Consider the following 14,881-nt stretch of genomic DNA (forward strand, 5'->3'; position numbering starts at 1 on the left):
CAGCTACAAATATGAGCCATTTCTTACAGAAAATGAAAGACATCTGATGGGAAAATCGAACAGCCTAGAGCGAAGAGCAGAGAGTCAAGTAGAATAATGGACCAGGAAACTACTTCCAGAGAACAAAACTAGGCCCAGATCAAGGAATTGTCCCTGTCCCTGGTATAATGGGGAACCAGGCTGGGTTTCAGAATTGATATAAACCAGAGACTGCTGAATGCTTCCTATTTTTCTCATTTTTGAATGGGAGAATTTGTCCAATTTTCTATCCCCTATCATACCATTGCATGTTGTATGTGTGTAGAGAATTACTGGAAGGTGTCTTGTTTTTCTACTTCACAGGCCTCTGATTCAAGACTAACCACAGCCCAATTGCTGCACCTGACAAGCCTCATCTATATTTGAACCAGAGGTGGATCATAAAATAACGAATTTTAAGCCTGATGATAAAATTGCATAATTGGGGTGGTCTTGGGTGAGGAGGGGGAGTATTTTGCATGTGGGAGGAATGAAAACAATTGTGATCAGAGGGGGGACTGTGGTAAATTAAATTATTGGCCATAATTCGCTATAATGTCTCTCATCAAGAAGTAGAATCTATTTCTCTACTCATTAAATATGAGTTGTCATTATGACTTGCTGACTGACAGAATGTGTCAGAAGTGACAGTGTGTGAGTACAAGAGGCCAGTCAGCTTCTGTTTTTGTCCTCTTAAAGCAGTGCCCTAAAACCACCAGCTAAAGAAGCTGGTCTAACTTATTGGAGGAGGAGAGCCCATGTGGAGAAGTACCAATGTACCTCAGCAGACAGCACCAACTGCAAGAAATGTGAGGGAGGCCATCTTGGACTTTCCAGTCAGAGACAAACCTCCACAACTGAGCTTATGTGAAACCTGAACAGGAACTCCCCAGAATCATGAGAAATCTTAATTGGTTTTATTTTCAGCCAGTGAGTTTTGAGGTAGTTTGCTACCTAGTAATAGTTAAATGATACATGGCCTGAGAGGTAGGGAAGAGACTCAGAAGAATGTAGAATCAATGAAGTCATGACAAGGCAAAGGCTGACAGAGGAGATAAGAGACAAGCAGAATCAAAGAAACAAACAAGGGGCCAGACAAACTAAGGAATGAGATGTATCTATCATGTTTAATAATTAAACTCCTGTCTAATTTGACTAGAAGATGTGCTTTCAATCCACACTGGCTTTTACTGACCCAGCTATGAGAAAAACGGCTGCCCTGGGTTGTGTCTAGTCACTTGACCATCTATAATAAAGTGAAAGGCTATTTTCTCCTATATTTGCCATTTGAAGTGGTAGCTAACATCTAGTGGGAAATTTATATTATATCATTAATTGGTAAGTAAACTATTGTTTACTTAATTTTCACCTGAGGTTTCCGCTAAATCTATCCTACTTTTAAAAAGAAAATTCTTTATAAAACCCTACACTTTGATAAGACGTTGATATTCAAAAGAACATTGGCTCAATCCTGATGGTTTCCTTAAAAACAACAAAACAATAATTTTTATTAACAACACATCAAAATATATTGTAATACACACACACACACACACACACATGCAACAATCAGATAGATCTGGGTACCTAATGCCAGATTTTTTAAGGCCAAAATAAAATTGTGATTACTATTAACCAATACTGAAGAATACCTATTGCCTTAAATTTTCTAAAAGGGTATAATGACTTTCATCTTTACAACAAATAGAATAGAAAATCTCAACCCAATTATAGGAAACAAACTCCTACCAACAGTGTTAGATGATCCTAATTGTAAAGTAAGAGACCTTAGATTTAAGCATAATATCCAACCTAATTACATTCCAAACACATTAAACGGCGTAGCATTCCACAGGAAGGAAACTTCTTAGTTGATTTATGGCTTAAATTATGGAAAAATAATTCAGTTATAGGACGTATTCTTGCATTTAAAGATCAGCTTTTCCATGTAATGGCTGTGTAATTTGTGTTAAGAAATAGATTCCAGTTTCAGAGAGTGACCATACTTTTGAAATCGTGTTCTCATCTGGCTCTACAGACATCTGAATTGGTCTGAACTCAGAGTTCTCACCAAACTTTCAAAAGCAAATCTCATTTAGGTTAGTTTCCCTTCTAAACTTACAGAAATTTTAACTTAACCTTTCATCTCTCTCTCTGTATATTATGATGTTCTTGTCCATCAATGCTAAATAATTATGACAATAAATATAGTACAAAAGGCATTCCCCTGACAGAAGGGAGCGAAAATATTTATGAATGTGTTCATCAATTTTAAGTTCTTGAAAAGATATTCTAACATTTTCAAATATTAAACAATCTCAATGTCTGCTGCTTGGGTGTCTTCAGATTTTCCAGCCTTCTAGTGTTGCATTTTCAGTTAAAATTCAAATAGAATTACTTAAATTCCACTGGGGAATTCAGGAACTTCTTCATTTTCTACCAGGATTTTCATGGAACTAATATTTCTCCTAACACTTTTGGTTCCAATTTTTTGCCTCCTCTGTGCCCATATTTATCAGACATTCTAAGGGTGATAATATCACTCACTGTTCAAACCAGGACACTTTTGGGGACAAAGGAAGATGCTATTAATAATAACTTCAAGAAAATGATACTATTCTGAGCAAACCTGTAAGACCGAGTTGCCTATTTCATACCGAAGTGCATTTGTTGTTAGCTGTGGCCCTCTCCAAACATATTCTCTGTTTTCCTTAAGATCCTTACTCTCACTTCTCCTCCCAGATCCTTCTCAAATCTTCTTTTACCATTTCTAAATCTGTTACATCTCTCCCCATACGGGCAGAGATAACTTAAAAATTCTCCTATTTTTTATTTTACAGAACTCAACTCTTACCTCGCTTTATCCGTGCTACACATTTGTTAACGATATGTCCAATCAAAGCATTTTCCTAAACTGGAAACTGTATATCCTCATGGACATTCCTCTGTAGTGTAGAAGACTCTATTAACAGGTTTTAGGTTCATTTTAGTAAATACAACCTTTATACTCCTTCCCACTATAACTGGATCTCCTCCTGCACAGTGTTGTTGCTCAGCTTGGATCCCCTGAGATCCCTTCTACTGGATCTTTGCACCCATCTCTCAGATTCTGCTGCCAATGTCTCATTCCTGCCCTTCAGCTGAATGCCCTTAGACACTAGGGTTCTCTGGCAAATAGAGAGAGTTGGAAGTTTCTGAGACCCACCTTCCTCCTTCTAGCCAGTAGCTGTGGGCCAATGGTTGACTGGTGTGAGAGTATAAAGGCCCAGCTCCTTTATTTCTAAAATCACAACCTACAGTGTTTAATTTTTACTCAAGTCTCACCTCATTAGACTGAGTCTTCAACTTTAGTATTTCCCTGTGCAGAAGAGTTAACATAGCAGGCCTGAGACTGTTATTCTTAGACAGTCTGGCTCACAAGCTTGGCCCTTGGTTTGCATTTGGGAACCTGCATTTCTGGAGGGCTCCACCATTCTCTAAATGATAGTGTTGCTCACTGTGCTTAAAGTGTTTGTATAAAAAGTGTGGTTTAGGTTAGGTTGAACATTTGCTTTCCTTCCGGGAGTCTGGAATTTTGGTCTGTGCTAGGCAGAGGGTGACTACATGGCCGACCCCCAATATAAACCCTGGACTCCAAGGCTTAGATGAGTTTCCCTGGTAGACAAGACTCCATACACATTATCACAATTCATTGGTGGGTAAATTAAGCATGTCCTGTGTGACTCCACTGGAGGACTCTTGGGAACTCGTGCCTGGTTTCCTCTGGCCTCTGCCCCATGCACCTTTTCCTTTTGCTGATTTTGCTTTGTATCCTTTTGCTGTAACAAAATGTAGCTGTGGGTATGGCTATCTGCTGAGTCCTGTGAGTTCACCTAGTGAATTACAGAGCCTGGAGGTGCACTTGGGAACCCCAGACACACCCCCCTTCTCTATTTTGCTTCTTTATTCCCTTTTCTCTTACTGGTTTTTGCTGGGAGTACATCCTTAATAAACTGTTTGCATCCTGATCCTTGAACTAGCCTATGCTTCTCCGAGAACGTATGAATATTCTGAACCAGTCAAAATATTAGTCTGAACTATAAGCTTTGCAATTTCTCTTTTTCTATTCCTGGAATGCTTTGCTCCCTATACTCTACTCCTTGTCCCACATACCTCTGTCCCCCTTCAAACTGTTAATAAATATATATTTTGACAAATTAATTCAGCATTCATACAATTTATAAATCAGATACAAATTGTACTACAAGGCTAAAAATAAAGCAGTACCTTAACCCAGCTCTCCCCACACTGAGTCCTGTTTCCAGAGGAAAAATTTTCAATATTTTTTAGGTGTTTATTCCTGCATTTACCTCAAGATATTGAAATGACATGCCCTTATATTCCTCTTAATACTGAATACATGGCAAAAGAGAAGTATGACATGAACTACTTGGGAAAGAAATAGTATTCAAGTCTTCCCTTTCTTCCACTCACATGCGGATACATATCTCATTCCAGAATAAAGAAACTAGTGGCAAAAATTTCAGAAAGATTAAGCAGGCACATGACAAGCCAGTGCTCTGGATGTAAAATCATCTTCCCCAGTGTTCCCCAGTTCTTTTGGTCCTTCAAAGGATATGCAAAAACAGTTCCAAAAACAGGCAGAAAAATTTACTTTAAAGGCTTGCCTCAGTACTAGTCTCAACACTTTCTTAATCGTAGGTCCTCTTCAGTCTTACCCCAATCTAACCAGTTTGCTACACTGCTGGGAGTCTTCAGGTGACAGATTTGGGTCTTAGGTTCAACCAAAACAATCCTTTTCTCATGTTAATACAATGGTTCACAAACTTCATTGAACATCAGAACTATCCAGGAGGCTTCATAAAAACGAAGCTTTCTGGGACTTGCCTCCATCGACTGTAATTCATTGGGTCTGTAGGTAAGACTTAGGAATCATATTATAGCACACACTTAAGGAGAGATACTGGGGGATCTAGGACACCCTTTGCAAAAACAGATCCAGCACCTCACAGTGTAAATTGAAAAAATATTTGTGTATAATGAATACACACACATGCCCATATAACTTACATCCATTTATCTTTACATATGACTAATAAACATCTAATATTATTGATGCAGTCCTTATATTTGAAGCATAAGGAACTTATGGACAGAAGTTCTTAATAATCCAATAGCTTTTAACCACAGTGACACGACACAATGGTGTGTTACAACCAGTTTTTAGGTTGTGCATAAAACATTTGTTGGTACTGACATTTAAAGTAAGTCAGTTCCTTTTAACAAATAAATTAGAGTGAGTCAAGGTTACCCTTGAATTTTGACACACTTTGCCCAATAGATGAGGAAGGATTTGAGCCGGAACCATAGGGCTTCCACAACAGCAGAGCAAACTCTGCGGGCCCCGCCTGGTCACTACCCTCACTACTATACCATTAATAGCTGTGTCCTGATGAATCGTTGTGTCAATTTACTTCCATGGAAATATTATTACTATTTATATTTTTTTTTTGTCTCATAAAAATTTGGGTCAAGCATGAACATGAGTTGTGCACGTCAGTGTCATTGGTTATACTGTTAACTTTTACTAGTGTGGAGAAAAATAAGAAAGGTAGTATAGAAGTGGCAGGCATTTTGAAACAGCTGAGGTTCACCACTTTACTAAGTAATGCCAAAAACAAATTTACAAAACTGTAGTCTTTAAAGTCACACAGAAATGTGTCAATACTCTGATATCTGATATAGAGCACACGGTAATGAAATATGGATGGCATTATTTATTTTTTCAACAGAGAGGAGGGAAATATGGAAACAATGTTTGGTTTACTGTCTCCTTAAGTAATCAACGAGACAATAGATTGTCCCCCCACTTTTAACCTGATAGCCCTGCTTTGTTCTGTCTCTAACCAAACAATTTCGGAAAGAAAATACTCTTGCTTATCAAATTTACATCTTTAAATAAAACATAAACAGATGTCACAAAAACTGAAATAGGGCAGATTTGGGTTTCCTCGTAGGTCCAACATCCTCTAGGGTTCTCCCCCCACACCACCACTACAGGACCTTTGGAGTCATTCCTGGGTTTGTGCTCAGAGGTCTGGAATTGCTTCTCTGACTATCTTTAAATTATAAGTAATATTTTTTCTATTACACGTAAAATGTTTCTCTCTTTCTGGAGAGTCTAATTATCTCCTGAGTTCTCCTTCATCTAGGATTTCTGTTACACTCCTCTGTGTGTCAGGGAATCTACATAAAACTCCTGCTGGGCGCCCTCACAACCCTTCCCCAGTCCTGCGCCTCGGAAGGCAGAAAAGATGAATACTACCAGCAGCAGTAAATCCTAACGACCTCTGGAAGCCTAGACAAAGAACATATCGGGGAAAAAAAACAGAGATTTAAATGCTTTGAGGTCATCAACAAAGTTGCGAAATTTGTGAGGATTATGGGAGGGAAAAAAGTCTTTTTATTATTTGCTACATTCACGGGCTCTAATTCTTCATTTCCCTAGTCGAGCTTTAACTTAATTATAAAACAAAATCTACAGCCGCAGCCAGGCCTAGAGGTAGAGTGTGTACCACTAATCAACTTTAATTCCCTGGGCTCGATTTAATTACAAAACAACATTTGGTGCAGCTGCTAAACACTTACCAGGTGACCACATGATAATACTGGCGGAGTATTTACTGGTCTCCAGCTTTGGCTCAGATTCTATCAGCACAATTATGCGTCAGTAATTGGGATTTATAATAATAAAGGACTATTTACATTTATATTTATTACTTATATTTATAATAATAAAGAATTTTCTTGATTTCATGCACTCCTGTAGTTTGAGCCAGTTAAAATATTGAGTTGCACTACAACTAATTAATGTTAGGAAGTAAAATTTAATGATGGAAGAAATGTCCTGATAAAGGACAATAATAACAAATTGAATATCAATAGCACACTTCTCACCTTTTTTAATTCATTCTGTCTGTGAGGTAGACAAAGTAAAACCAGCTTATGTACTTTGCCTTTTAGGTTATAACATAATTACTCTTCATTATATCTAGACATATCTAACTCATTCTGATTGTTCTTTGGTGTTCCAGAAGACAATTTAGGAGGTGATTATTTGTTTTACAAAATATTTTTACCAGACACAATTAAAATTAACCACTGATATTTTTTAAGTAGCCAGTTCCTCTAATATATTTAAAATATACTCAATTTGCACAAACATCCAGGAAGATCACTGCAATAAGTGAGGTACGAGTTTTCATTCGATAATATTTAGGTGGAAGCTCCATGCACAATTAACCTTTCATCTTGGTGTTTTTTTCATCTTAGCTCACACAAATACACCTTTTACAATATGTGGGATCCCAGTTCCTCCCTACGTCTACAGGAGAATAAGAAAATTACTTGAATTGAGGAAAAAAAATCAAGAAGCAGTATCAGAAGAGAGTTACCAATGACGCTAAAATAAATTTGACCCTTACTATTTTTACAGCAGCTCAGAGCTAATATAGAGTGCCATCAATACAAATCAGGATTTGAAGTGCGTGTATGAGCACAACAGAACGCGTTTCTCTTGCTTTCTTTTTCCTAGATGTCAAATGCCTTCTTTTCTTTCCCTTCAGAGCAGAAGTGAGTAAAAGCTGAAGAGATGTATCATAGCTAACTATAGCTACAGAGAAAAAAGCAGAAAACATAAAATTCATCCTACAATATCTGGAGCAATAATCCCCTTCTTCACCTTCCAGCCTCAAGTGCGGTTCGGATTTGAAACAACGCTGTCCTGTATGACTTCCTTGGACCCTGGACAAAGACGACAGGGTCTTGTATGTTTGAAAGTGGAAAGGCTACTTCCTCAGTACTAGCAGCTTCTGTCAGTCTCTCACTGCAAAGAGTATCTTTCTCTAGCGAACACTGACCGAGTCCTAGGAAGAAACAGTTCTGCTTGCTGGAAGAAAATAGGATGGAAGGAATGATGACGGTTACCACATGTCTCAGGGCCCCTGAGGGGACGCCAGACTGTTTCTGCATACACTGTAAACGGCAGAAACTGTGAAACCATGGGACCCTGGGGCTTGGTGTTCATGCTGCTCTGATGTGCAGAGTCATAGGATTCGAGAGTTGGAAGGAACCTTAGAGATGATCTTAGCCAGAGGTTTTAAACTATGTCTGGGGGAATTCTATGTTTCCTAAGTGTGACTCAGGGATTGCTGAAGAGTAAAGAGAGCTCCCCAAAATAGTAGCAGCACTCGAGGAAAGAATGTAGAAATCTTACATCAGGGTTAACAACAAGACACGATATTTTATCGAACAAAAATCAGTAGTAAAAGTCCAAGGTAATCCTGTGGTAATCCAAGGTTCAGGAAAAGAACCTTGTGGAAAATCACCATCCTAGTGGCTCTATGACATTCCTAGAGGGGAGACCCCCAAAGCTTCAAAAGGTTGATTAGAGAACTCTAGGCTGTGAGATGCCTAATGGCTTGGGTGTCCGTAAGTTAAATTATATCACTCAGACACAATATCAGGGTGGGAAACAAAGGCTTCTGGAGTCAAGTCAACCAATCCTTACAACCTGTTTTTATTTACATATCATCTTCTATGGCAAATAAAAAATACCACTTAGAAAAATGTTACTTTTCCTTATTTTTACATTCTTCAATTTGATACATCATTGCTTTGATGATTTACTTCTTATTCTATGTTACCCATTTTCAAATTTAAAAATACCCTGTGATTGTTCAAAGAACCTCTCCTTTGCCACCATTAGAAAAAGAGAGAGAGAGAGAGAGGAAGGAAGGAAGCAAGGAAGGAAGGAAGGAAGGGAGGAAGAAGAAAGAAAGAGAAAGAAAGGGAGGAGAGGGAAGGAAAAAGAAAGAAAGGAGGGAGGGAGGCGAGCAGGAAGGGAAGGAAAGAAGCAGCAGCTATTTCTGTGTTTGTAAATGGAACCACTTATGATGAGAGAAGACATGAGATTTTGGCATAAGGCAAAACATATCTCCAGGGTTAAACAGACATTCATAAAAGCAAGATAGATCTATCTGTCTCACCGTCACTGTTGATGCACACGACCTCTTGAACCTGAGTGCCCGGACCACACTCTTTTCCATTATCTGGTTCACACTCTCCAAGCCTCACTGCTTTCCAGTCATAGCAGGATGGCTCTTCACAGGGAATGGCTTCCAGTAAGTGAGGGCAGTTCCCAGTGCCCCCAGAGCCTCCAGTGGGCTCACTGGTAATGCGGCGCTTCCTCAGTTTGAAACCTGGATTATTGGGGAAGGAAAATATTTATTGTTACTATCATAGATTGAATATTTCAGAAGGCTGAATGAAACCTCGAGTCAAAGCTGGATGAGGGTAGAGGGTAGAAGGCATATCTGCTTTAATCACTGATGCATCCCCAAACTCTAGCGTAATGTGAGCTCACTAATAATTCATTAAACAAATAAATGAATGAACAGAATGATCAGACAGGGACTTTTGGTGTACATTTACCATAATAAAAATAAGGCAAGAAATACCATATATCTCTCATTTCCTCATAGGGCTGGAGAGAGAGAGAGAGAGAAAGAGAGATTGATTTTGCCTGATTTGGAAAGTCTGTAGTTATAAAATACTCAAGGAAACAATGAAATCTTAAGCTATTCAAAAATATTCATGACCAGACACAAATGGTATTATTTTGAATTCTTCAACACTATCACATGGTTAAATTTGAAAAGAAACCTCTGAGAAGTTGGATGCTACCAGAGAAACCGACTCTTGAGCCTTGGTTGATTTCAAACTCCCTGGAAATTTGAATTAGGGGTATAAACCATCTGGGCTCTAAAGAGGAATGTTCAAAGTCCTGCTCTGTGCTTTAATAGCACCTAAATGTTGCCCTTCTGATGATGTATAACAAAATTAATGTCTGTTTATTACTATGTGAACATATTAGAATCACCAATGACCGTCCTCTGAAACAAAATAGGAAAGTGTTTTCAGCTACTAGACCACGTGAAAATTACACGACCATGCCCACCACGAGGTAAACCATTGCATTTATTCTATTCCTCTTAGATATATTATTTGCATCAAAAAAGCAATAGAGTTTTTCATTTTCTTCTTGTTTCTTTTACCTTCAAAGTAACAAGGAGTTTTGTTTATTGAGCACTAGCTACGGGTCAGGCACTGAATCAAGTGCTATATCTTTATTATCTCATTGAATCTTTAGAGAAAACTTAGGTGGCAGATATTATTAAATCTCTTTACAGATAAGAGGACAAAGATGTAGATAAGTGAATTAATTTATCTAAACAGTGAGGGACATGACAGGTCATCCAATTCAGGTCAGTCTGACACCACAGCTCATATTAACCACAGCACTGAACTGCTTCAGAAGTTCTCCCTTTGCTGTCTCAATTAGCAAGCATCTTGCCTATGTTCTTCAAGTCTCATCTTCTGCTACCATCACCAGAGTAGGTTTAGTCATCTTTTGCAATCAATGCTCTTTAGCCATTCTGGAAAACATTACAAACAAATAATCACAAGGAACACAGAGCATCATTTTTAAATCATTCATGGTTTCACTTAATTGACAGGAGTTTCAAGCATATCATGTTGACATTACATACCTTTTTTGCCTTGCTGGTCATTACAGTTTTCATAAGTACAAGGTCCCCAAGCTGACCAAGGTGAAACCTCACATTCAATAGGACAGGGAATGTGGCACAGCTGTGTAGTATTAGGGACAGGGCCAGTGCACAATTTTGAGTCCACTGGTTTTGAGGCTGTTCAGAGAAAAATACAGAGATCCCTTGAGAATTAAATGAAAAGGAATGGTTATGGTCAACAATATGATTTTTCTGTGTGTATGAAGAAGGAAAATGCTTAAAGAAGTGCCACCAAGACATTATTCCAATGCTTCTCAGCTACATCCTGAGAATAAAAGGAGAAGGAGTGGGGGGAAAGCAGCAATGTAGTGTAGTCAAGGAAACTGGACAAGACATGCTGCAATGGTTTCATCATCAGCTTCACCACAAATTAGCCATGCAATTAATAATGCAGAGTCTAACTTTCCTAGCCAGTTAAGGTTCATTTTATCTCTAAAATTCTATAGTTAGATTCTAAGAAAGTGACATCTACTTTAGAGGACTGAACACAGTAGGAGAGGGATGACAGCTTTAATAAATAGGGACAAAATCTCCACTGAGTGGCTTCTGGCAGAGCCAGTCTCCCTTCCCTTTTGGTCCACAGAGAGGGACCTGGTGAATATGATGAAGGAAGAGCTCATCCAGCCAAAAGAGGCAGCAATTTCTACCTCCAGCTGTATGACTCACCAGATACTTTCCAGAACTTTTACAGAATATATTATCTGCGTAAGTGATCCAAATCTCAGAATTGCTACGACCAACTTATAATTATCCATGTCTGTTTGTAAGTTGACCAGTGAACCTTGGGATAAATATTACTTGCCCTTGCTTCTCTTCTTTTCTACTTTGATGTCTGCCATTTGGCTGTTTTGTCCAGCACATACATTTGACAGTTAATATCAAGGTGTGTCCATGGTGCTGGTTAAAAATGACTAAGTGAGAAAGATATTTGAAGCTATATACACAGCAGAAAAAAACAAGTTAATCTGTATATTATATAACATACAGCTATAGTTACTTTTGTTGCAAAAATTTTAAGTAAATGTCTTAGACACATATTTCCTTTAACAGTAGCTAGTTCCTGTTTCCCTCTGATAATTTGAAATGTCCATTCCTGTAATACAAAGGACTGAAATAACAGAGGTCTTAGACAATTCTCATTCTCTTCATGTGAACGGACTATCAAATTCCAATTGCATGGGATTACATCTAGAAGCTCAGACAGAAATTAAAATATTTTAAGCTACATTATCCTAACCTTTAAATAAAAGTACTAAATCTATCTGCTTGTAGTTTAAACACTAAGGCAGTCTGTAGGCACTTGTGCCTCCCTCAAATTTCTGCACATACAAACACACTGAATCATTCATGCTACCTAAAGGCTATATATTCCCTCTTCTTACTGCTAGGTTTTCAGTTCCAAAAAGTATTCTACAGATTATTTTTTCTTTTTCCTCCCAGGAGTGCTTATAATTATCTCCCTTCCCTCCCACTACCCTTGGCCTCCCCCTCCCACCACCGCTTCCTCCAACCCCCCCCCCCCCCCCCGTCCAGCCCCGGCAGGGCAACACACACACACATTGCAGTGGAAGTAAATGACTGGGCACCCCTACTTTCCCTAGTATGAAGCATTGTGAGCTTTCTCACTCAAGTTTATCAGGATTGTTACAAACATGCATCATAACATCAGCCAAAGCCAAAAATGATTAATTTTATTGCTTTCCAACAGTGAAAGTACTTGGCACACTAATGATAGAAAATACAGAAATAAATGCTTCATTTCTCTGAATATAGAAATAAACTGACACCAGTGATATATATTTTACATAAAAATAAATTGTTTTTAATACCCTTATAGGCATAAGAGTCTTGTGACAGTTAATTTTATGTGTCAACTTGACTGGGCTAAGGAATGCCAAGACAGCTGATAAAACATTATTTCTGAGTGTGCCTGTGAGGATGTTTCTGGAAGAGATTAGCATTTGACTCAGTAGCCTGAGTAAAGAAGATAGCCCTCACCAATGTGGGTGGGGCGTCCGTCAATCCACTGAGAGTCCAAATAAAACTAAAAAATGGAGGAAAGGCAAATTCTCTCTCACTGTTCTTGACTGGAACATATATCTCCTCCTACCCTTGGACATCGGAGCTCCTGACTCTGGGAAACCAGAAATTACACCAGTGGCCCCAACTCCATAATCATGTGAGCCAATTCCTATAATAAATCTCCTCTGACATATCTACATGTATCATGTTGGTTGCTTCTTTGGAGAACCTTGATGAATTCGAATCTATAGTATGTAGAACAACTCACATTACTGCAGATTAATGTAAGTACAGCCATGTGTTGCTTCATGATGAGGATACGTTCTGAGAAATGCTTCCTTAGGCGATTTTGTCGTGTGAATGTCGTAGAGTGAGTGTACTCACAAACCTAGATAGTATAGCCTACTACACACTTAGGCTATATCATATAGCCTATTGCTCCCAGGCTACAAACCCGGACAGCATGTTGCTGTACTGAATACCGTGGTCAACTGTAACACAATGGTAAGTATTTGTGTATCTTAAAATAGAAAAGTTACAGTAAAAATACAGTATAAAAGCTAAAACATGGTACACCTGTATAGGTCACTTACCATGAATGGAGCTTGCAGGACTGGGAGGTGCTCTGCATTAGTCAGTGAGTGATGAGTGAATGTGGAGGCCTAGGACATCACTATACACTGCTATAGACTCTATAAATACTGTACACGTAGGCTACACTAAATTTATAAAAAAATATTTTTCAGGGCCAGCCCTATGGCATAACGTTTAAGTTCAGTGCACTCCACTTTGGTGGCCTGGGTTCGTGGGTTTGGATCCCAGGCACAGACCTACACCACTTGTCAGCCATGCTATGATGGCAGCCCACATATAAAGTGGAGGAAGGTTAGCACAGATGTTAGCTCCGGGCTAATATTCCTCAGGCAAAAAAGGAGAAAGGTTGGCAAGAGATGTTAGTTCAGGCCTAATCTTCCTTAGCAAAAAAAAAAAAAACCATCAATAACAACAAAAATTGTTAAAAATTTTTTATTTCTTCAATAACAAATCTACCTCAGTTTACTGTAACTTTTTTACTTTATAAATGCTTAATTTCTTTTTCTTGTTTTGGTAAGAATGATTGGCCCGGAACTAACATCTCTTGCCAACCTTCTTCCACTTTGCATGTGGGACACCATCACAGCATGGCTTGATGAGCAGTGCATAGGTCCACACCCAGGATCTGAATCTGAAAACCCTGGGCCACCGAAGTGGAGCAGGCAAACTTAACCACTATGCCACTGGGCTGGCCCCCAAACTCTTAAATTTTTTTAACTTTTGACTATTTTGTGATAATACTTTGCTTAAAACACACAGTGTACAATTGTACAAAAATAATTTCTTTCTTTATACCCTTATTCTATAAGCTATTTTCTATCTGTGAAATTTCTCATTTTTTTGTTTTGCTTTTTAAAATTTTTGTTAAAAATGAAGACACAAACATACACATTTGTCTAGGCCTACACAGGGTCAGCATTATCAATATCACTATCTTCCACCTCCACCTCCAGATCTTGTTCTTCTGGAAGGTCTTCAGGGGCACTAACACACGCGGAGCTGCCATCTCCTATAATAACAATGTCTTCTTCTGGAATACTTCCTGAAGGACCTGCCTGAAGCTCTTTCTGAGGAGGGGTCACTCTTTTCAGAAGTATGTCTGTGGTGGTTTGCTTGGTTTGTTTCTTTTTCTTCATCATAGATTTTCTTGTAAGTAGATAATGCACCACGAACATTCCTCTCTATTAATGAAAACCTTTTGCTTTGGGAGTCTGTTTTCCAACTTAACGAGCTTGTTGAGGTCTGCAAAAGCATCTGCTAAACCCTTCATTGTGAATTTTCTTAGGGGCTCTTCTTTTTCTTCTCCTGGAGTTTCCTTTTCTCTCGCCTGCTCTTCAGCTACGTGTTCCTGTTCCAGTTCCAACAACCCCTCCTTAGTCATTTTCTCAGGAACCACCTCTAGGAGCTCCTCAATGTCACCCTCATCCACACCCAGGTTAAAGTTGTTTGCCATCTCAACTGCAGGCTTGTTGATTTTTGCAACCTTCTTATCCTTGGCAGATCCTTTGCAATCACTGATGAACCTCTTGAGTGTCTTCTTCCAGACACCCCATATGCCATTCATATACTCCTTGGTGACATCACCCCAAGCCCAATTA

At 38.7% G+C, this 14,881-nt stretch overlaps 1 protein-coding gene across 1 annotated transcript in view; it reads right to left on the reverse strand.

The window, feature by feature from the left end:
* The window catches only part of THSD7A (thrombospondin type 1 domain containing 7A), a 661,869-nt gene that overhangs the window by 136,946 nt on the left and 510,042 nt on the right, over positions 1-14,881 (reverse strand). Inside the window, exons 8-9 of the mRNA XM_014838058.3 lie at positions 10,629-10,784; positions 9,066-9,278 (exon numbers count right to left, since the gene is read on the reverse strand). Of these exons, the coding sequence (XP_014693544.3) occupies positions 9,066-9,278; positions 10,629-10,784 (369 nt within the window). The remainder of the gene's footprint in view (positions 1-9,065; positions 9,279-10,628; positions 10,785-14,881) is intronic.

Source organism: Equus asinus, chromosome 1 (genome assembly GCF_041296235.1).
Source record: "Equus asinus isolate D_3611 breed Donkey chromosome 1, EquAss-T2T_v2, whole genome shotgun sequence".
Lineage (NCBI taxonomy): Eukaryota > Metazoa > Chordata > Mammalia > Perissodactyla > Equidae > Equus > Equus asinus.